Source organism: Entelurus aequoreus, linkage group LG13 (genome assembly GCF_033978785.1).
Source record: "Entelurus aequoreus isolate RoL-2023_Sb linkage group LG13, RoL_Eaeq_v1.1, whole genome shotgun sequence".
Lineage (NCBI taxonomy): Eukaryota > Metazoa > Chordata > Actinopteri > Syngnathiformes > Syngnathidae > Entelurus > Entelurus aequoreus.
The window spans coordinates 8,269,921-8,294,237 of record NC_084743.1 but is presented as its reverse complement, the minus strand read 5'-3'; the positions used below and the strand labels follow the sequence as shown (position 1 = coordinate 8,294,237).

General features: G+C 41.5%; 2 protein-coding genes across 4 annotated transcripts in view; one reads left to right on the top strand and one right to left on the bottom strand.

The window, feature by feature from the left end:
• The first annotated feature begins 3,007 nt into the window (after nucleotides 1-3,007).
• The window catches only part of si:dkey-91i10.2 (uncharacterized protein LOC555224 homolog), a 32,736-nt gene continuing 11,426 nt past the window's right edge, over nucleotides 3,008-24,317 (top strand). The window contains exons 1-4 of one of the 3 annotated variants that reach the window (XM_062067371.1): nucleotides 3,008-3,407; nucleotides 3,723-3,925; nucleotides 12,779-12,825; nucleotides 21,176-22,633. In XM_062067371.1, the coding sequence (XP_061923355.1) occupies nucleotides 21,291-22,633 (1,343 nt within the window). In that variant the 5' untranslated portion in view covers nucleotides 3,008-3,407; nucleotides 3,723-3,925; nucleotides 12,779-12,825; nucleotides 21,176-21,290. Of the gene's footprint in view, nucleotides 3,926-12,778; nucleotides 12,826-21,175; nucleotides 22,634-24,317 lie in introns of all 3 variants that reach the window. The other 2 variants (XM_062067372.1, XM_062067370.1) reach the window with 2 other exon arrangements.
• On the bottom strand, nucleotides 12,761-21,221 carry LOC133663694 (uncharacterized protein DDB_G0271670-like). The gene is made up of 4 exons (XM_062068379.1): nucleotides 21,079-21,221; nucleotides 13,613-17,076; nucleotides 12,872-12,979; nucleotides 12,761-12,798 (listed from the first exon to the last, which is right to left on the bottom strand). Exons 1-2 carry the CDS (start codon nucleotides 21,219-21,221, stop codon nucleotides 15,573-15,575), a joined length of 1,647 nt encoding a protein of 548 aa, XP_061924363.1. The 3' UTR covers nucleotides 12,761-12,798; nucleotides 12,872-12,979; nucleotides 13,613-15,572.

The window sequence follows — 24,317 nt, the reverse complement described above, 5'->3', positions numbered from 1 at the left end:
CAATATTATCGATTTTTTTTTTAAATAAAGTAAAAGTTGCTCTGATTTTTATGGAATCCTCTTCCCGCCAGTACAAAAATAAACATACCCCAATAGTAAGTCATAATTATGATATACAAAAATCATAATTATGAGAAAAAATGTCAAAATCATGAGATAAACAGTCATAATTAGGAGATAAATTCAAAATTATGAGCTACGAAATTATTTTAAGATAAGAACGTCGAAATTATGAGATAAAAAGTCGAAATTATAAGATAAGAACTTTCGGCCCTTGTTTATTCCTCCGCCATTGTAAGGTGCCGCTAGGCTCCGCCTCTTCTTCCTTGTGATTGGTCGCTTGGCTGGATCTGTGTGTTCATTGGCTAATCAGCTTTCAATCTAAATACGTCACAGCTTCCCATTCACACCAACAATAATTCAGTTTGTTTTTTTAATAAAGTCAAAAGTTGCTCCTGATTTTTATGGAGGCCCGTTTCCTTTTCCTGCTGCTAAAACACATGCTAATGCTAAATCCTAATTATGACATAAACAATCATAATTACCAGAAAAAAAGACAAAATTAGAAGATAAAAAGTCATAATTGGAAGATAAAAAGTCAAAATGGTGAGATAAAAAATAATTTTGAGATTAGAAGGTCGAAATGATGAGATTTAAAAAAAAAAGATGAGAAAATAAAGCCTAATTAATGACACTGACATGACAATTATGACTTTTTATGCCTTAATTAGGACTTTTTATCTGATGATTATGACTTTGTATGTGATGATTATAGCTATCATTGACATGGAACAAAAGAGGTCAATAACTTGTCCAATAACAACATCCTGTTATTGACACTGCTACTTCCGGTATAGGATCACAGTGGGCGGAGCCTATTCCAGCTGAACGATCATCTGTCAATCAAAAGCAGCAATCAATCACACTCACACGCATTTGAAATTGGAATGGGTTTATTTCATGGCCATTTACAGGCTACTTTTTTGTTATTGTAAAACCTATTTATTTATAATCTTCTCAACAACTTTGCACTTTAATACAGGGGTGTCCTAACTTTTGTCCACTGAGGGACGCACACTGAAAAATTAAAACACACAGGGACCATTTTGATATTTTTCATTTTCAAAATCAATACTATATATATATATATATATATATATTTTTTTTTTTTTTTAATTTTTTTTTTTTAACCATTAGGGCTCCCCTCAAGTTTGGTGACTTTAAAGATCCTGGGGACCCAAAAGGGTCTCAGTCATTAAAGCGTTAAAATAAGTACTACATATATATATATTTTATTAACTTTGAACACTTAAATATCTATAGACCAATGTCAGATCCATCCCAGCTGGCACAAGACATTGATACAACGTTGATTATACGTCCGTGTCCTTTAAAAGTGACTTTGAAAGAATGTTGCAAAATAGTAGTATTGATCACTTGAGACAATGTTGATGTCCAACAATGGATCCAGGTTGTTGGTTGAGAAATGAACACATTTCAATCTCAAATGAACGTCACAACCTGACATTGATTAAAGGTTGTCAAAAAGCATGTTAGGTTTGAGTTGCTCAACATCAAGAAGTTGTTTCAATGTCTTCTTCCTGCTGGGTTTTGTTACCATGAAGTTGTTGTTGCTTTTTAACCTTTTTTTTGCCCCTTTTTACCCCAAAGAAAAGTCTGTTTTCACACAATATGTGCAATATTTCCCACAAAGCAATTCAAAGTGTAATACTTGATGCGAAGTAATTGGGTCAATAATTCATAACATTACATTTGTAATCATTCTTTTTGGAGCAACTACAGTTTAAAAGAAAAACAAACACTAAAGTATTTGAAAGGGCCCCACTCATAAAAAATAAGTCATTTATTATTTATTTGTTTTACTTTCATGGCTTAAATCTCTAGATCAACTTTACGACAATTATAAGTTTGTATCATTTTTTCATGTTGTTTGTTTCATTTGTTATAATTACTCAAAAGATGCAATATTTCACCTGAAAACTATTTGAAAGTGTAATATTTGATGTGAAGTATTGGGAGGCTTGAATATGTCAATAATTGATCATATTGATTTGGATTCATTATTATTTCATGGCAGTTTTTAAACAAGCTGCTTGTCAGCTTTGTCAACATTGACACTTATTCTAAACTACATGTTTGCTCTTTTATTGCACTTCTTCCTGTTTTCGATAGTAGTTGACATGCTGCTAGTTTGGCTGACAACACAACACAACAAGTGCAATAAGGAGATAAAAAGACATTTCTGTCTACCAGTAAATAACAACATCAACTCAATAAGGAGATAAAAAGACACTTCTCTCTACCAGTTTGTGTGCAATAAGGAGATAAAAAGACAGTTTGTGTGCAATAAGGAGATAAAAAGACAGTTTGTGTGCAATAAGGAGATAAAGACACTTCAAAAGGAGATAAAAAGACCCAATAAGGAGATAAAAAGACAGAATGAGGAGATAAAAAGACAGAATAAGGAGATAAAAAGACCCAATAAGGAGATACAAAGACCCAATAAGGAGATAAAAAGACAGAATGAGGAGATAAAAAGACAGAATGAGGAGATAAAAAGACACAATAAGGAGATAAAAAGACCCAATAAGGAGGTACAAAGACCCAATAAGGAGATAAAAAGACAGAATGAGGAGATAAAAAGACACAATAAGGAGATAAAAAGACCCAATAAGGAGATAAAAAGACAGAATGAGGAGATAAAAAGACCCAATAAGGAGATAAAAAGACACAATAAGGAGATAAAAAGACCCAATAAGGAGATAAAAAGACACAATAAGGAGATAAAAAGACACAATAAGGAGATAAAAAGACAGAATGAGGAGATAAAAAGACCCAATAAGGAGATAAAAAGACACAATAAGGAGATAAAAAGACAGAATAAGGAGATAAAAAGACACAATAAGGAGATAAAAAGACACTTCATAAGGAGATAAAAAGACAGAATAGGGAGATAAAAAAGACCCAATAAGGAGATAAAAAGACAGAATAGGGAGATAAAAAAGACCCAATAAGGAGATAAAAAGACAGAATAAGGAGATAAAGACACTTCAAAAGGAGATAAAAAGACAGAATAAGGAGATACAAAGACGGAATGAGGAGATAAAAAGACGGAATAAGGAGATAAAAAGACGGAATAAGGAGATAAAAAGACATTTCATAAGGAGATCAAAAGACATTTCTGTCTATCAGTAACAACCTCAACTTTGACGACACGCCGCTTGGTGTGGAAGGAAGCAGGGACAAGCGGTAGGGATGGATGGATGGAAGTGGGCGGAGAAAGCTGCGTTTTACTTAGTGTCCGTGAAGGCAGCACAGTTCCCAAGGAGAAAGCCGCAAAGAAAGAGCTAGGTGGTGTGTTCTTGTTCACGTCGTCATCCTCACAGGTGGTGTGTTCTTGTTCACGTCGTCATCCTCACAGGTGGTGTGTTCTTGTTCACGTCGTCATCCTCACAGGTGGTGTGTTCTTGTTCACGTCGTCATCCTCACAGGTGGTGTGTTCTTGTTCACGTCGTCATCCTCACAGGTGGTGTGTTCTTGTTCACGTCGTCATCCTCACAGGTGGTGTGTTCTTGTTCACGTCGTCATCCTCACAGGTGGTGTGTTCTTGTTCACGTCGTCATCCTCACAGGTGGTGTGTTCTTGTTCACGTCGTCATCCTCACAGGTGGTGTGTTCTTGTTCACGTCGTCATCCTCACAGGTGGTGTGTTCTTGTTCACGTCGTCATCCTCACGTCCACTTTACAAGATACTTCTTCTGCCACGCAAGTGTGGACACGACGAGGGTCTGGCACCGGAACACCGGAACACCGAGCCGAGCACGGCCGGAACTGGACCCGCGGAACTGGAACACAACCTGCTCCCGGAGATCACGTGACTGAGCTGATGGACAACTACTAAGTCCGTCAGTACACATTATCTACTCTTCTAGCACTCTTATACATACTCATATACATCATCTACTCATCATATATCTACTCATCACCTATTGATCATCTACTCATCATATCTATTCATCATCTACTCATCATATATCTACTCATCACCTACTCTTCTAGCACTCTTATACATACTCATATACATCATCTACTCATCATATATCTACTCATCACCTATTGATCATCTACTCATCATATCTATTCATCATCTACTCATCATATATCTACTCATCACCTACTCTTCTAGCACTCTTATACATACTCATATACATCATCTACTCATCATATATCTACTCATCACCTATTGATCATCTACTCATCATATCTATTCATCATCTACTCATCATATATCTACTCATCACCTACTCTTCTAGCACTCTTATACATACTCATATACATCATCTACTCATCATATATCTACTCATCACCTATTGATCATCTACTCATCATATCTATTCATCATCTACTCATCATATATCTACTCATCACCTACTCTTCTAGCACTCTTATACATACTCATATACATCATCTACTCATCATATATCTACTCATCACCTATTGATCATCTACTCATCATATCTATTCATCATCTACTCATCATATATCTACTCATCACCTATTGATCATCTACTCATCATATCTATTCATGATCTACTCATCATATCTATTCATCATATATCTACTCATCACCTATTGATCATCTACTCATCATATCTATTCATGATCTACTCATCATATCTATTCATCATATATCTACTCATCACCTATTGATCATCTACTCATCACCTATTGATCATCTACTCATCATATCTATTCATGATCTACTCATCATATCTATTCATCATATATCTACTCATCACCTATTGATCATCTACTCATCACCTATTGATCATCTACTCATCACCTATTGATCATCTACTCATCATATCTATTCATTATCTACTTTTTTAGCACTCTTCTACATCCTCATACCTCATCTACTCATCACCTATTGATCATATCTACTCATTATATCTATTCATTATCTACTCATCATATCTATTCATTATCTACTCATCATATCTACTCATATCTACTGATCATATCTACTCATCATATCTATTCATTATCTACTCATCATATCTAATCATTATCTACTCATATTTACTGATCATATCTATTCATCTACTCATCACCTATTGATCATCTATTCATTATCTACTCTTCTAGCACTCTTCTACATCCTCATACCTCATCTACTCATCATATCTATTCATCATCTACTCATCATATCTATTCATCATATATCTACTCATCACCTATTGATCATCTACTCATCATATATCTACTCATCACCTATTCATCATCTACTCATCATATATCTACTCATCACCTATTGATCATCTACTCATCATATCTATTCATCATATATCTACTCATCACCTATTGATCATCTACTCATCACCTATTGATCATCTACTCATCACCTATTGATCATCTACTCATCATATCTATTCATCATATATCTACTCATCACCTATTGATCATCTACTCATCACCTATTGATCATCTACTCATCATATCTATTCATCATATATCTACTCATCACCTATTGATCATCTACTCATCACCTATTGATCATCTACTCATCACCTATTGATCATCTACTCATCACCTATTGATCATCTAATCATCACCTATTGATCATCTACTCATCACCTATTGATCATCTACTCATCATATCTATTCATTATCTACTTTTTTAGCACTCTTCTACATCCTCATACCTCATCTACTCATCACCTATTGATCATATCTACTCATCATATCTATTCATTATCTACTCATCATATCTAATCATTATCTACTCATATCTACTGATCATATCTACTCATCATATCTATTCATCATCTACTGATCATATATCGATGATCTTTTCATCGTCTATCATATATTAATCATATTTATCATCTACTGATCACTTAGAATAACATAAAAAACATAATGTATTAATAATTATAAATAACATGAACACATAATGTTGTATTAATAATTATACATATTATATAAAATATATATTAATAATTATAAATAACATGAACACATAATGTTGTATCAATAATTATACATATTATATAAAATATATATTAATAATTATAAATAACATGAACACATAATGTTGTATTAATAATTATACATATTATATAAAATATGTATTAATAATTATAAATAACATGAACACATAATGTTGTATTAATAATTATAGATATTAAATAAAATATATATTAATAAATAACATGAACACATAATGTTGTATTAATAATTATACATATATAAAATATATATTAATAATTATAAATAACATGAACACATAATGTTGTATTAATAATTATACATATTATATAAAATCTATATTAATAATTATAAATAACATGAACACATAATGTTGTATTAATAATTATACATATTATATAAAATATGTATTAATAATTATAAATAACATGAACACATAATGTTGTATTAATAATTATACATATTATATAAAATATATATTAATAAATAACATGAACACATAATGTTGTATTAATAATTATACATATATAAAATATATATTAATAATTATAAATAACATGAACACATAATGTTGTATTAATAATTATACATATTATATAAAATATATATTAATAATTATAAATAACATGAACACAATGTATTAATAATTATACAAATTATATAAAATATATATTAATAATTATAAATAACATGAACACATAATGTTGTATTAATAATTATACAAATTATATAAAATATATATTAATAATTATAAATAACATGAACACATAATGTTGTATTAATAATTATAGATGGACTGATGCAAAGTGGAAAAGTGTTCTGTGGTCTGACGAGTCCACATTTCAAATTGTTCATCTTAGATGAGCTCAGGCCCAGCCAAGCCGACGGCGTTTCTGGGTGTTGTTGATAAACGGTTTCCGCCTTGCATAGGAGAGTTTTAACTTGCACTTACAGATGTAGCGACCAACTGTAGTTACTGACAGTGGCTTTCTGAAGTGTTCCTGAGCCCATGTGGTGATATCCTTTACACACACTTGTTGATGCAGTACAGCCTGAGGGATGGAAGGTCACGGGCTTAGCTGCTTACCTGCAGTGATTTCTCCACATTCTCTTTGATGATATTACGGAGCGTAGATGGTGAAATCCCTCAATTCCTTGCAATAGCTGCTTGAGAAAGGTTGTTCTTAAACTGTTCAACAATTTGCTCAGGCATTTGTTGACAAAGTGGTGACCCTCGCCCCATCCTTGTTTGTGAATGACTGAGCATTTCATGGAATCTACTTTTATACCCAATCATGGCACCCACCTGTTCCCAATTAGCCTGCACACCTGTGGGATGTTCCAAATAAGAGCATTCCTCAACTTTATCACTATTTATTGCCACCTTTCCCAACTTCTTTGTCACGTGTTGCTGCCATCAAATTATAAGTTAATTATTATTTGCAACAAAAAATAAAGTTTATGAGTTTGAACATGAAATATGTTGTCTTTGTAGCATATTCAACTGAATATGGCTTGAAAAGGATTTGCAAATCATTGTATTCTGTTTATATTTACATCTAACACCATTTACCAACTCATATGGAAACAGGGTTTGTACTTCAGTGCTTCTTAATGATGTTGTGTTACGCCCCCTACATACGCCCCCTACATACGGCCCCTACATACGCCCCTACATACGCCCCCTACATACGCCCCTACATACGCCCCCTACATACGCCCCTACATACGCCCCCTACATACGCCCCCTACATACGCCCCCTACATACGCCCCCTACATACGCCCCTACATACGCCCCCTACATACGCCCCTACATACGCCCCCTACATACGCCCCCTACATACGCCCCTACATACGCCCCCCTACATACGCCCCCCTACATACGCCCCCTACATACGCCCCTACATACGCCCCTACATACGCCCCCTACATACGCCCCTACATACGCCCCTACATACGCCCCCTACATACGGCCCCTACATACGCCCCTACATACGCCCCCTACATACGCCCCCTACATACGCCCCCTACATACGCCCCTACATACGCCCCCTACATACGCCCCTACATACGCCCCCTACATACGCCCCCTACATACGCCCCCTACATACGCCCCCTACATACGCCCCTACATACGCCCCCTACATACGCCCCTACATACGCCCCCTACATACGCCCCCTACATACGCCCCTACATACGCCCCCCTACATACGCCCCCCTACATACGCCCCCTACATACGCCCCTACATACGCCCCTACATACGCCCCCTACATACGCCCCTACATACGCCCCTACATACGCCCCCTACATACGCCCCTACATACGCCCCCTACATACGCCCCTACATACGCCCCCTACATACGCCCCTACATACGCCCCTACATACGCCCCTACATACGCCCCCTACATACGCCCCCCTACATACGCCCCCCTACATACGCCCCCTACATACGCCCCTACATACGCCCCTACATACGCCCCCTACATACGCCCCCTACATACGCCCCTACATACGCCCCTACATACGCCCCCTACATACGCCCCTACATACGCCCCTACATACGCCCCTACATACGCCCCCTACATACGCCCCCTACATACGCCCCCTACATACACCCCTACATACACCCCTACATACACCCCTACATACGCCCCCTACATACGCCCCCTACATACGCCCCCTACATACACCCCTACATACACCCCTACATACGCCCCCTACATACGCCCCTACATACGCCCCTACATACGCCCCCTACATACGCCCCTACATACGCCCCTACATACGCCCCTACATACGCCCCTACATACGCCCCTACATACGCCCCTACATACGCCCCTACATACGCCCCTACAACAAACCAAACATTTCAACCCCCCCCCCCCCACTCTCCACCGTGACTATAAATAGTATCATTTGTCTAGAACATTGTTATAAGTACACCTCTGCATAACACTGTATACTTATTAACATTTATAAATAGGTGTCGCTCCAACAAGTACATCATGAAGTGTACTTCAAGTGTACTTACTGGAGTGACACCCCAGTAAGTAAATCATGAAGTACACTGTGTACTTACTGTGGTGTCACTCCAGTAAGTACATCATGAAGTACACTGTGTACTTACTGTGGTGTCACTCCAGTAAGTACTTCATGAAGTACACTGTGTACTTACTGTGGTGTCACTCCAACGAGTACATCATGAAGTACACTGTGTACTTACTGTGGTGTCACTCCAACAAGTACATCATGAAGTACACTTTGTACTTACTGTGGTGTCACTCCAGTAAGTACTTCATGAAGTACACTGCGTACTTACTGTGGTGTCACTCCAACGAGTACATCATGAAGTACACTGCGTACTTACTGTGGTATCACTCCACTAAGTACTTCATGAAGTACACTGTGTACTTACTGTGGTGTCACTCCAACGAGTACATCATGAAGTACACTGTGTACTTACTGTGGTGTCACTCCAGTAAGTACTTCATGAAGTACACTGCGTACTTACTGTGGTGTCACTCCAACGAGTACATCATGAAGTACACTGTGTACTTACTGGGGTGTCACTCCAGTAAGTACTTCATGAAGTACACTGTGTACTTACTGTGGTGTCACTCCAGTAAGTACTTAATGAAGTACACTGCGTACTTACTGTGGTGTCACTCCAACGAGTACATCATGAAGTACACTGTGTACTTACTGTGGTGTCACTCCAACAAGTACATCATGAAGTACACTTTGTACTTACTGTGGTGTCACTCCAGTAAGTACTTCATGAAGTACACTGCGTACTTACTGTGGTGTCACTCCAACGAGTACATCATGAAGTACACTGCGTACTTACTGTGGTATCACTCCACTAAGTACTTCATGAAGTACACTGTGTACTTACTGTGGTGTCACTCCAACGAGTACATCATGAAGTACACTGTGTACTTACTGTGGTGTCACTCCAGTAAGTACTTCATGAAGTACACTGCGTACTTACTGTGGTGTCACTCCAACGAGTACATCATGAAGTACACTGTGTACTTACTGGGGTGTCACTCCAGTAAGTACTTCATGAAGTACACTGTGTACTTACTGGGGTGTCACTCCAGTAAGTACTTCATGAAGTACACTGTGTACTTACTGTGGTGTCACTCCAGTAAGTACTTAATGAAGTACACTGCGTACTTACTGTGGTGTCACTCCAACGAGTACATCATGAAGTACACTTTGTACTTACTGTGGTGTCACTCCAGTAAGTACTTCATGAAGTACACTGCGTACTTACTGTGGTGTCACTCCAACGAGTACATCATGAAGTACACTGCGTACTTACTGTGGTATCACTCCACTAAGTACTTCATGAAGTACACTGTGTACTTACTGTGGTGTCACTCCAACGAGTACATCATGAAGTACACTGTGTACTTACTGTGGTGTCACTCCAGTAAGTACTTCATGAAGTACACTGCGTACTTACTGTGGTGTCACTCCAACGAGTACATCATGAAGTACACTGTGTACTTACTGGGGTGTCACTCCAGTAAGTACTTCATGAAGTACACTGTGTACTTACTGTGGTGTCACTCCAGTAAGTACTTAATGAAGTACACTGCGTACTTACTGTGGTGTCACTCCACTAAGTACTTCATGAAGTACACTGTGTACTTACTGTGGTGTCACTCCACTAAGTACTTCATGAAGTACACTGTGTACTTACTGTGGTGTCACTCCAATAAGTACATCATGAAGTACACTGTGTACTTACTGTGGTGTCACTCCAGTAAGTACATCATGAAGTACACTGTGTACTTACTGTGGTGTCACTCCAGTAAGTACATCATGAAGTACACTGTGTACTTACTGTGGTGTCACTCCAGTAAGTACTTCATGAAGTACACTGTGTACTTACTGTGGTGTCACTCCAACGAGTACATCATGAAGTACACTGTGTACTTACTGTGGTGTCACTCCAACAAGTACATCATGAAGTACACTTTGTACTTACTGTGGTGTCACTCCAGTAAGTACTTCATGAAGTACACTGCGTACTTACTGTGGTGTCACTCCAACGAGTACATCATGAAGTACACTGCGTACTTACTGTGGTATCACTCCACTAAGTACTTCATGAAGTACACTGTGTACTTACTGTGGTGTCACTCCAACGAGTACATCATGAAGTACACTGTGTACTTACTGTGGTGTCACTCCAGTAAGTACTTCATGAAGTACACTGCGTACTTACTGTGGTGTCACTCCAACGAGTACATCATGAAGTACACTGTGTACTTACTGGGGTGTCACTCCAGTAAGTACTTCATGAAGTACACTGTGTACTTACTGTGGTGTCACTCCAGTAAGTACTTAATGAAGTACACTGCGTACTTACTGTGGTGTCACTCCACTAAGTACTTCATGAAGTACACTGTGTACTTACTGTGGTGTCACTCCACTAAGTACTTCATGAAGTACACTGTGTACTTACTGTGGTGTCACTCCAATAAGTACATCATGAAGTACACTGCGTACTTACTGTGGTGTCACTCCAACGAGTACATCATGAAGTACACTACATACTTACTGTGGTGTCACTCCAGTAAGTACTTCATGAAGTACACTGCATACTTACTGTGGTGTCACTCCACTAAGTACTTCATGAAGTACACTGTGTACTTACGGTGGTGTCACTCCAGTAAGTACATCATGAAGTACACTGTGTACTTACTGTGGTGTCACTCCACTAAGTACTTCATGAAGTACACTGTGTACTTACTGTGGTGTCACTCCAGTAAGTACATCATGAAGTACACTGTGTACTTACTGGGGTGTCACTCCAGTAAGTACTTCATGAAGTACACTGTGTACTTACTGTGGTGTCACTCCAGTAAGTACATCATGAAGTACACTGCGTACTTACTGGGGTGTCACTCCAGTAAGTACTTCATGAAGTACACTGTAATTACTTGGGTGTCACACCTATAAGTACTTTGTTAAGTACACTGTGTACTTAGCAGGGTGTCACTCCAACAAGTACATCATGAAGTACACTGTGTACTTACTGGGGTGTCCTGATACTACTTGTGATACGATACCATGTGGAGTATGGTCCGATATCAGCAGGAAGAAAACATGTAGAAAGAATGTAGTTTGGAATCATCTTTTTACTGCTCATATATTATCTATCATTCATTTCCTCTGTCAGGAAGTAGTCTTTGCCATTAGGTTGTCTTCTGTGGCGCCCTACAACGGGTCAATGCAGTAAGTGTGTACTTATTAGCTGTTTGGCAGTAACTAAGATGTACGCTACAAACACGTTTGTAGGTGCTGAAATCGCCATGTGAAAGTGCTAATGCTAATCAGTAGCACCTCTATGGCATATGTGATGCAAATTAGCATCATGCTAATCCTATTTGCTGTATTTCAAAGAGATGTTATTTAGTATTTCTTGTAAGAAGTTGAATTCTGAGTTGACTTTCAACATGTTTGCTAAGAGATGTTAGCATTAGCAAAACAGACTTCTGATATCAAAGATGCAGGCCGATATCATCTGATACACGGCTTTTATTGGAGCGATATCTGGTATTGACATGGGATCGGGGATTTTGACAGCTGTGGTCTCAGGCACTGACCTGTAGACCAGACCGTGTCCACGTGGTCAGCAGTCAGGAGGTCCAGGGTTCAAATCTCTGAGTAGACTTGTCAAAGTGTGTATCATCAGCATCCTGGTGCCGTATCAGCTCCATCACGTGTCCTCCTTCTCTTCATCCAGGTCCTCACGGCCCAGAGGAGCTGAGGAGGACACGTGGAGAGACTTGGGTAAGAGAAGAGCAGGTGAGAAACTAGACACCTGTACTTAGGTAACCTGGACTAGGTGAGCCGGGCAGAGGAGGACATCTTAGACCTGCTGGGCTCACAGCAGACATGACAACATTGCCAAAGCACCCTTGAGCAAGGCACTGAGGCGCCACACCTGCAAGCCAATGAAGACCTTCAGTTGGTTCAAGGTGTCAGGGAGATGAACACAATCCATGTGGTAGTAATACAACATCAACTCCACCTGAAGGTGTCAGGGAGATGAACACAATCCATGTGGTAGTAATACAACATCAACTCCACCTGAAGGTGTCAGGGAGATGAACACAATCCATGTGGTAGTAATACAACATCAACTCCACCTGAAGAAGGTGTCAGGGAGATGAACACAATCCATGTGGTAGTAATACAACATCAACTCCACCTGAAGGTGTCAGGGAGATGAACACAATCCATGTGGTGGTAATACAACATCAACTCCACCTGAAGAAGGTGTCAGGGAGATGAACACAATCCATGTGGTAGTAATACAACATCAACTCCACCTGAAGAAGGTGTCAGGGAGATGAACACAATCCATGTGGTAGTAATACAACATCAACTCCACCTGAAGAAGGTGTCAGGGAGATGAACACAATCCATGTGGTAGTAATACAACATCAACTCCACCTGAAGAAGGTGTCAGGGAGATGAACACAATCCATGTGGTGGTAATACAACATCAACTCCACCTGAAGGTGTCAGGGAGATGAACACAATCCATGTGGTGGTAATACAACATCAACTCCACCTGAAGAAGGTGTCAGGGAGATGAACACAATCCATGTGGTGGTAATACAACATCAACTCCACCTGAAGAAGGTGTCAGGGAGATGAACACAATCCATGTGGTGGTAATACAACATCAACTCCACCTGAAGAAGGTGTCAGGGAGATGAACACAATCCATGTGGTAGTAATACAACATCAACTCCACCTGAAGGTGTCAGGGAGATGAACACAATCCATGTGGTGGTAATACAACATCAACTCCACCTGAAGAAGGTGTCAGGGAGATGAACACAATCCATGTGGTGGTAATACAACATCAACTCCACCTGAAGAAGGTGTCAGGGAGATGAACACAATCCATGTGGTAGTAATACAACATCAACTCCACCTGAAGAAGGTGTCAGGGAGATGAACACAATCCATGTGGTGGTAATACAACATCAACTCCACCTGAAGAAGGTGTCAGGGAGATGAACACAATCCATGTGGTAGTAATACAACATCAACTCCACCTGAAGAAGGTGTCAGGGAGATGAACACAATCCATGTGGTAGTAATACAACATCAACTCCACCTGAAGAAGGTGTCAGGGAGATGAACACAATCCATGTGGTAGTAATACAACATCAACTCCACTACTACTACTACTACTACTACTACAACTACCACTACTGTTACTACTACTAGTGTTACTACGCCAACCAGTGGTGGGGAGGATCCTCACCTGCTACTACTACCAGTGTTACTACTACTAATACTACTGGTACAACTACCACTACTGTTACTACTACCACTACTGTTAGTACTACTACTACTGTTACTACTACCACTACTGTTACTACTACTACTACTGTTACTACAACAACCAGTGGTGGGGAGGATCCTCACCTGCTACTACTACCACTACTACTACTGGTACAACTACCACTACTGTTACTACTACTACTACTGTTACTACTACTACTACTACTACTACTACTGGTACAACTACCACTACTGTTACTACTACCACTACTGTCACTACTACCACTACTGTTACTACTACTACTACTACTGTTACTACTAATACTACTGGTACAACTACCACTACTGTTACTACTACCACTACTGTTACTACAACTACTACTGGTACAACTACCACTACTGTTACTACTACTACTACTGTTACTACACCAACCAGTAGTGGGAAAGATCTTCACCTACTACTACTACCACTGTTACTACTACTACTACTACTACTACAACTACTACAACTACCACTACTGTTACTACTACTACTGTTAGTACGCCAACCAGTGGTGGGGAGGATCCTCACCTGCTACTACTACCACTGTTACTACTACTACAACTACCACTACTGTTACTGCTACTACTACTACTACCACTACTGTTACTACTACTACTACTACTGGTACAACTACCACTACTGTTACTACTACTACAGTTACTACGCCAACCAGTGGTGGGGAGGATCCTTACCTGCTACTACTACCAGTGTTACTACTACTACAACTACCACTACTGTTACTCCTACTACTACTACTGTTACTACTACTACTACGCCAACTAGTGGTGGGGAGAATCCTGACCTGCTACTACTACTACTACTACTGTTACTACTACCATTACTACTACTGTTACTACTACTACTGTTACTACTACCATTACTACTACTGTTACTACTTCTACTACTGTTACTACGCCAACTACTGGTAGGGAGGACCCTGACCTGCTACCACTACTACTACTGTTACTGTTACTACTACTACTACTACTGTTACTACGCCAACTACTGGTAGGGAGGACCCTGACCTGCTACCACTACTACTACTACTACTGTTACTACTACTACTACTACTGTTACTACGCCAACTACTGGTAGGGAGGACCCTGACCTGCTACCACTACTACTACTACTACTACTGTTACTACTACTACTACTGTTACTACTTCTACTACTACTACTGTTACTATGCCAACTACTGGTAGGGAGGACCCTGACCTGCTACCACTACTACTACTACTGTTACTACTACTACTACTACTACTGTTACTACTTCTACTACTGTTACTACTACTACTACTACTGTTACTACGCCAACTACTGGTAGGGAAGACCCTGACCTGCTACCACTACTACTGTTACTACTACTACTACTACTGTTACTACTTCTACTACTGTTACTACTACTACTACTACTACTGTTACTACCAACTACTGGTAGGGAGGACCCTGCTACCACTACTACTACTACTGTTACTACTACTACTACTACTACTGTTACTACTTCTACTACTGTTACTACTACTACTACTGTTACTACTACTACTACTACTACTGTTACTACTTCTACTACTGTTACTACTACTACTACTACTACTACTGTTACTACTTCTACTACTGTTACTACACCAACTACTGGTAGGGAGGACCCTGCTACCACTACTACTACTACTGTTACTACTACTACGCCAACTAGTGGTGGGGAGAATCCTGACCTGCTACTACCACTACTACTATTGTTACTACTACTACTACCACTACTACTACTACTACCACTACTACTGTTACTACTACCACTACTACCACTGTCACTACTACAACTACTACCACTGTTACTACTACCACTGTTACTACTACTACTACTGTTACTGTTACTACTACCACTACCGTCACTACTACCACTGTTACTACTACTACTACTGTTACTACTACTACTACTACTGTTACTACTACCACTACTACCACTGTCACTACTACCACTGTCACTACTACCACTACTACCACTGTTACTACTACTACTACTGTTACTACTACTACTACTGTTGCTACTACCACTACTACCACTGTCACTACTACCACTACTACCACTGTTACTACTACTACTACTGTTACTACTACTACTACTACTACTACTGTTACTACTACCACTACTACCACTGTCACTACTACCACTGTTACTACTACTACTACTACTGTTACTACTACTACTACTGTTACTACTACCACTACTACCACTGTCACTACTACCACTACTACTACTGTTACTACTACTACTACTACTGTTACTACTACCACTGTCACTACTACCACTACTACTGTTACTACTACTACTACTGTTACTACTACTACTACTGTTACTACTACCACTACTACCACTGTCACTACTACCACTACTACTACTGTTACTACTACCACTACTACCACTGTCACTACTACCACTACTAGTACTACTACTACCACTACTACCACTGTTACTACTACCACTACTACCACTGTTACTACTACTACTGTTGCTACTACTACTACTGTTACAACTACCACTACTACTACTGTTACTACTACTACTACTGCTACTACTACTACTGTTACTACTACTGTTACTACTACCACTGTTACTACTACTACCACTGTTACTACTACTACCACTACTACCACTGTTACTACTACTACTACTACTACCACTGTAACTACTACCACTACTACCACTGTTACTACTACTACTACCACTGTTACTACTACTACTACTACTGTTACTACTACTACTACTACTACTGTTACTACTACTACTACTACTGTTACTACTACTACTACTGTTACTACTACTACTACTGTTACTACTACCACTACTACCACTGTCACTACTACCACTGTTACTACTACTACTACTGTTACTACTACTGTTGCTACTACCACTACTACCACTGTCACTACTACCACTACTACCACTGTTACTACTACTACTGTTACTACTACTACTACTACTACTGTTACTACTACCACTACTACCGCTGTCACTACTACCACTGTTACTACTACTACTACTACTGTTACTACTACTACTACTGTTACTACTACCACTGTCACTACTACCACTACTACTACTACTACTGTTACTACTACTACTACTACTACTACTGTTACTACTACCACTGTCACTACTACCACTACTACTGTTACTACTACTACTACTACTACTGTTACTACTACTACTACTACTGTTACTACTACCACTACTACCACCACTACTACTACTGTTACTACTACCACTACTACCACTGTCACTACTACCACTACTAGTACTACTACTGCTACTACTACCACTGTTACTACTACCACTACTACCACTGTTACTACTACTACTGTTACTACTACTACTACTGTTACTACTACCACTACTACTACTGCTACTACTACTACTACTACTGTTACTACTACCACTGTTACTACTACTACCACTGTTACTACTACTACCACTACTACTACTGTTACTACTACTACTACTACTACTACTACTACTACTACTACTACTACCACTGTAACTACTACCACTACTACCACTGTTACTACTACTACTACTGTTACTACTACTACTACTACTGTTACTACTACTACTACTACTGTTACTACTACTACTACTGTTACTACTACTACCACTGTTACTACTACTACCACTACTACCACTGTTACTACTACTACTACTACTGTTACTACTACTACCACTGTAACTACTACCACTACTACCACTGTTACTACTACTACTACTGTTACTACTACTACTGTTACTACTACTACTACTACTGTTACTACTACTACTACTACTACTGTTACTACTACTACCACGGTTACTACTACTACTGTTACTACTACTACTACTACTACTACTGTTACTACTACCACTACTACCACTGTTACTACTACCACTACTACCACTGTTACTACTACTACTACTGTTACTACTACTACTACCACTGTTACTACTACTACTACTGTTACTACCACTACTACTGTTACTACTACCACTACTACTGTTACTACTACTACTACTACTACTACTACTGTTACTACTACTACTACTGTTACTACTACCACTACTACCACTGTTACTACTACTACTACTGTTATTACTACTACTACTGTTACTACTACCACTGTCACTACTACTACCACTACTACCACTGTTACTACTACTACTACTACTACTGTTACTACTACTACTACTGTTACTACTACCACTACTACCACTGTTACTACTACCACTACTACCACTGTTACTACTACTACTACTACTGTTACTACTACTACTACTACTACTGTTACTACTACCACTACTACCACTGTTACTACTACTACTACTGTTTCTACTACTACTACTACTGTTACTACTACTACTACTACAGAAGTGCATGAAGATGAAATGTGGAGGAGGCCTGCATGTATTTCCCTCATGAAGGACATGTTCTTGTGTCATGTTGACATCCATCAGTGAATGAGAAGAATGTGGTCCTCAGCCAAGGAGGTTGCAGAAATGTTCCTCGCAGCGTGACAAGAATGAGGAGTCTTCCATTAGCCTCTACGTGCCTGGATGAGGAGTCTTCCATTAGCCTCTACGTGCCTGGATGAGGAGTCTTCCATTAGCCTCTACGTGCCTGGATGAGGAGTCTTCCATTAGCCTCTACGTGCCTGGATGAGGAGTCTTCCATTAGCCTCTACGTGCCTGGATGAGGAGTCTTCCATTAGCCTCTACGTGCCTGGATGAGGAGTCTTCCATTAGCCTCTACGTGCCTGGATGAGGAGTCTTCCATTAGCCTCTACGTGCCTGGATGAGGAGTCTTCCATTAGCCTCTACGTGCCTGGATGAGGAGTCTTCCATTAGCCTCTACGTGCCTGGATGAGGAGTCTTCCATTAGCCTCTACGTGCCTGAATGAGGAGTCTTCCATTAGCCTCTACGTGCCTGGATGAGGAGTCTTCCATTAGCCTCTACGTGCCTGGATGAGGAGTCTTCCATTAGCCTCTACGTGCCTGGATGAGGAGTCTTCCATTAGCCTCTATGTGCCTGGATGAGGAGTCTTCCATTAGCCTCTACGTGCCTGGATGAGGAGTCTTCCATTAGCCTCTACGTGCCTGGATGAGGAGTCTTCCATTAGCCTCTACGTGCCTGGATGAGGAGTCTTCCATTAGCCTCTACGTGCCTGGATGAGGAGTCTTCCATTAGCCTCTACGTGCCTGGATGAGGAGTCTTCCATTAGCCTCTACGTGCCTGGATGAGGAGTCTTCCATTAGCCTCTACGTGCCTGGATGAGGAGTCTTCCATTAGCCTCTACGTGCCTGAATGAGGAGTCTTCCATTAGCCTCTACGTGCCTGGATGAGGAGTCTTCCATTAGCCTCTACGTGCCTGGATGAGGAGTCTTCCATTAGCCTCTACGTGCCTGGATGAGGAGTCTTCCATTAGCCTCTATGTGCCTGGATGAGGAGTCTTCCATTAGCCTCTACGTGCCTGGATGAGGAGTCTTCCATTAGCCTCTATGTGCCTGGATGAGGAGTCTTCCATTAGCCTCTACGTGCCTGGATGAGGAGTCTTCCATTAGCCTCTACGTGCCTGGATGAGGAGTCTTCCATTAGCCTCTACGTGCCTGGATGAGGAGTCTTCCATTAGCCTCTACGTGCCTGGATGAGGAGTCTTCCATTAGCCTCTATGTGCCTGGATGAGGAGTCTTCCATTAGCCTCTACGTGCCTGGATGAGGAGTCTTCCATTAGCCTCTACGTGCCTGGATGAGGAGTCTTCCATTAGCCTCTACGTGCCTGGATGAGGAGTCTTCCATTAGCCTCTACGTGCCTGAATGAGGAGTCTTCCATTAGCCTCTATGTGCCTGGATGAGGAGTCTTCCATTAGCCTCTATGTGCCTGGATGAGGAGTCTTCCATTAGCCTCTATGTGCCTGGCCAGCAGCTAGCATCAAAGGAAGACTTGCTGCATTATTGGCCTAATGCATGTGGGACCAGACCTCCAAGGCGGTTTCATTAAGGTCATCACAGACTCCTTAGCGTGGTCTGAAGCTAGCAGGGCCGTCCTAAGACAGACAAGTGGAGCATTACCTTCATGACTTCCACCACATCACCTAAGACAGAAAAGTGGAGCATTACCTTCATGACTTCCACCACATCACCTAAGACAGACAAGTGGAGCATTACCTTCATGACTTCCACCACATCACCTAAGACAGAAAAGTGGAGCATTACCTTCATGACTTCCACCACATCACCTAAGACAGACAAGTGGAGCATTACCTTCATGACTTCCACCACATCACCTAAGACAGAAAAGTGGAGCATTACCTTCATGACTTCCACCACATCACCTAAGACAGAAAAGTGGAGCATTACCTTCATGACTTCCACCACATCACCTAAGACAGAAAAGTGGAGCATTACCTTCATGACTTCCACCACATCACCTAAGACAGAAAAGTGGAGCATTACCTTCATGACTTCCACCACATCACCGCTTCTCTCTATGAGGCCCTCATTTCCTGCCTTCGTCTCTCAGCGCTAATGACCCTGCCATATCTCCCCGTCTCACAATAAGACACTTCCATGTTCTCGCTGTAGACGGAGAAGAACTAAAAACCTGAGGGGGTGTTGGATTGTTCTGTTTGCTCAGTGTGTGTGGACTATCTGAAGATCTTCAATGGATCAATGTACCTGAGCCAAGACCTGTTTGACCCTTCCTCCCTCTTTGTGTAGAATAAGGAACTTTGCCGTCGTGAAGAAATAATGTCATGTTTCTTCCTCTCCGCAGGCGGCAGCTGACTGTGAGGGACCCTCTCCAAGGCCTTGCCAGACATGAGGTCTCCACCATGTGACTGCCCTCTGTCACTGCTCCATCCACCAGTGTCCCCTGTCTGGTCATAGACATGGAACCCTGCATCACCAACCTGCCCTCGGCCCCTGACCACCTGTCCACTTTCCCCAGTCCCATGGTCCTCCACCGTAATGGTCTTCAGGGGCCTGCGTTCCCGCTTATGGCCAGGTGTAACAGCAGCACCCTGCTTACCAACTTGGGTTTGAGGCACTGCTCTGGACGGCATGGCCCCCCAGAAATGGTGCTGGAACAGGGACTGTCTCCAGACTGCTGCCTCCAAGCAGGAAGCAGCAGACTGTACAGGAGCATGGAGAACCTCAACTGGAACTCTGTATCCAATTCAAGTTTGGGCTCATCCAATGCTACCACTTACAGAAGTGTGGACAGTGAGTTCATTTTACGCTACACCTCCGAGAGTCACTGGTATGATGGGCCTCCAGATGGATCCATGGTGGGAGGCCAGGGACTTGGGTCCAACCCAGAGAGCCTGGCCTATTACCCTCAAACTGGACTCCCAAGGAAGGATACACCCCTCATCCCCCAGTTACTTTTCCCTGGAGGTGTTGATGAATGGGATGCAAGGAAAGGCCTGAGGGTAAAGCTCCGCCTCCAGAGTGCCAGATCTGGGGTAGAGCCTCTGAAGTCTCTCCCTTTGCGACCTCATTTGTACACAGATGATAGAGAGGGGGGGCATCAGAATTCAATACAACCGTTGTGCGGAATACGGCTAACCTGCCCCCAGGACATCAAGCAGGAAGTCCTGAGGCGACTTCAACTGCGCCGGCAGAACAGCAGCCCGAACTTGGCGGTCCATAGCACCCTGCACAGCTCTAAAGGGTTTCAGTCATCCTACACAACAGACAACCTTTCAGGCAACAAGAACAAACCTCATTCTATATCCGAATTCCAAAAAGGGCCTGTTGGCCGTCTATACATCCCAACATTTGAGGAGTTTAAGAGGATGAGACAGAAGGGGAGGGAGAGGACCCGTGAGTCCACAGCAGTTCCTGTGGTACAAGACAATCTACCTCCTTCTGAGGACACCGGTCCTCCACAGAGGGGGGGCTTGGAGGCAGACAAGAGTACTGGAAGAACAAGCTCTCCGGTCTGCACAAGCCCCTCACCACGTTCGCCTTTAAAGCCCCAGACTAGCACAACCCTGCGAAGATCTGTGCCGACGGGCCAAGAGGACGACAGCAACAGACGGCGCAGGAGGTGCAGTCTGGAACCGACCGGGTCAATTCCTTTCCCTCTCAGCAGGCAAAACTTGGAACGACCCTCCAGCTGTTGCCCAGCGCTCCTTACGGAGGCCACGGACCTGTCCAGCTACGGAGCCAAGATCTACAAGATGAAGGATGGCCTCATTGGATCAGCGCTGGACCTCATCAAAAAGAGGCAAGTCAAGGAGGGGAAAAAGAGCAGGTGTGCTTTAGTAGTTAACCCTTTGAAAGTATTCAGACAGATCCAGGTAGGGGTGTGTTAGAATAGTTGACTATTCAAATTCCAGACTGATTCCACAATCAACCTCACAGTCGAATAGTCGGCCATTGAACCCGCCTGAGTCCCTCCGTGGAAGGGAGGTGAGTTGAGTACCCGAGGTCTTTGTTGGGAGGATGTTAGGAGATGGGGTAGGTGTTTCCACCAGACTAGAACGCCCGGAGCGGGCTGCACTTGTAGCGTTGATCATTCTGCTGGGGTAGGAAGACTTCCTCCCTACAGACATTTACTTCTTCTAGTCAACTTTCATCGTCTTCTCGGCGCTACGCCAAAGCCCAAGTCAACCGAGCGGTGACGATCCGAAGACCTCACCAGACCATCCAATCTCTGATGTGTGTGTTTATGTGAGGGTTTTAGCCTTCTGAGATCCCTGGAAATCCTCATCAGCTGAGCTAATGCCAGCAAACATGCTAGCATACTGTACAAACAACTGTTGTCCTTAGTGGCAACTTTGGCTCAAACATTTGTGAGACCAGTCAGATCGGACTAGGAAAATCCTGAGTAGAAGACTTTAGTCAAGTACTGCAGATTGTTTACCTGTGTGTGATATCATGTGTGATACAAGCAGTCCTGCAGTGTTTACTTGTGTGTGATATCATGTGCTATACAAGCAGTCCTGCAGAGTGTTTACTTGTGTGTGATATCATGTGTGATACAAGCAGTCCTGCAGAGTGTTTACTTGTGTGTGATATCATGTGTGATACAAGCAGTCCTGCAGAGTGTTTACTTGTGTGTGATATCATGTGCGATACAAGCAGTCCTGCAGAGTGTTTACTTGTGTGTGATATCATGTGCGATACAAGCAGTCCTGCAGAGTGTTTACTTGTGTGTGATATCATGTGCGATACAAGCAGTCCTGCAGAGTGTTTACTTGTGTGGGATATCATGTGTGATACAAGCAGTCCTGCAGAGTGTTTGTGTATGATATCATGTGTGATACAAGCAGTCCTGCAGTGTTTACTTGTGTGTGATATCATGTGTGATACAAGCAGTCCTGCAGTGTTTACTTGTGTGTGATATCATGTGTGATACAAGCAGTCCTGCAGTGTTTACTTGTGTGTGATATCATGTGCGATACAAGCAGTCCTGCAGATTGTTTACTTGTGTGTGATATCATGTGCGATACAAGCAGTCCTGCAGAGTGTTTACTTGTGTGTGATATCTTGTGTGATACAAGCAGTCCTGCAGTGTTTACTTGTGTGTGATATCATGTGCGATACAAGCAGTCCTGCAGATTGTTTACTTGTGTGTGATATCATGTGCGATACAAGCAGTCCTGCAGAGTTTTTGTGTGTGATATCATGTGCGATACAAGCAGTCCTGCAGTGTTTACTTGTGTGTGATATCATGTGCGATACAAGCAGTCCTGCAAAGTGTTGTGTGTGATATCATGTGCGATACAAGCAGAGTGTTTACTTGTGTGTGTGATATCATGTGCGATACAAGCAGTCCTGCAGAGTGTTTGTGTGTGATATCATGTGCGATACAAGCAGTCCTGCAGTGTTTACTTGTGTGTGATATCATGTGCGATACAAGCAGTCCTGCAGAGTGTTTACTTGTGTGTGATACAGGCAGTTTACTT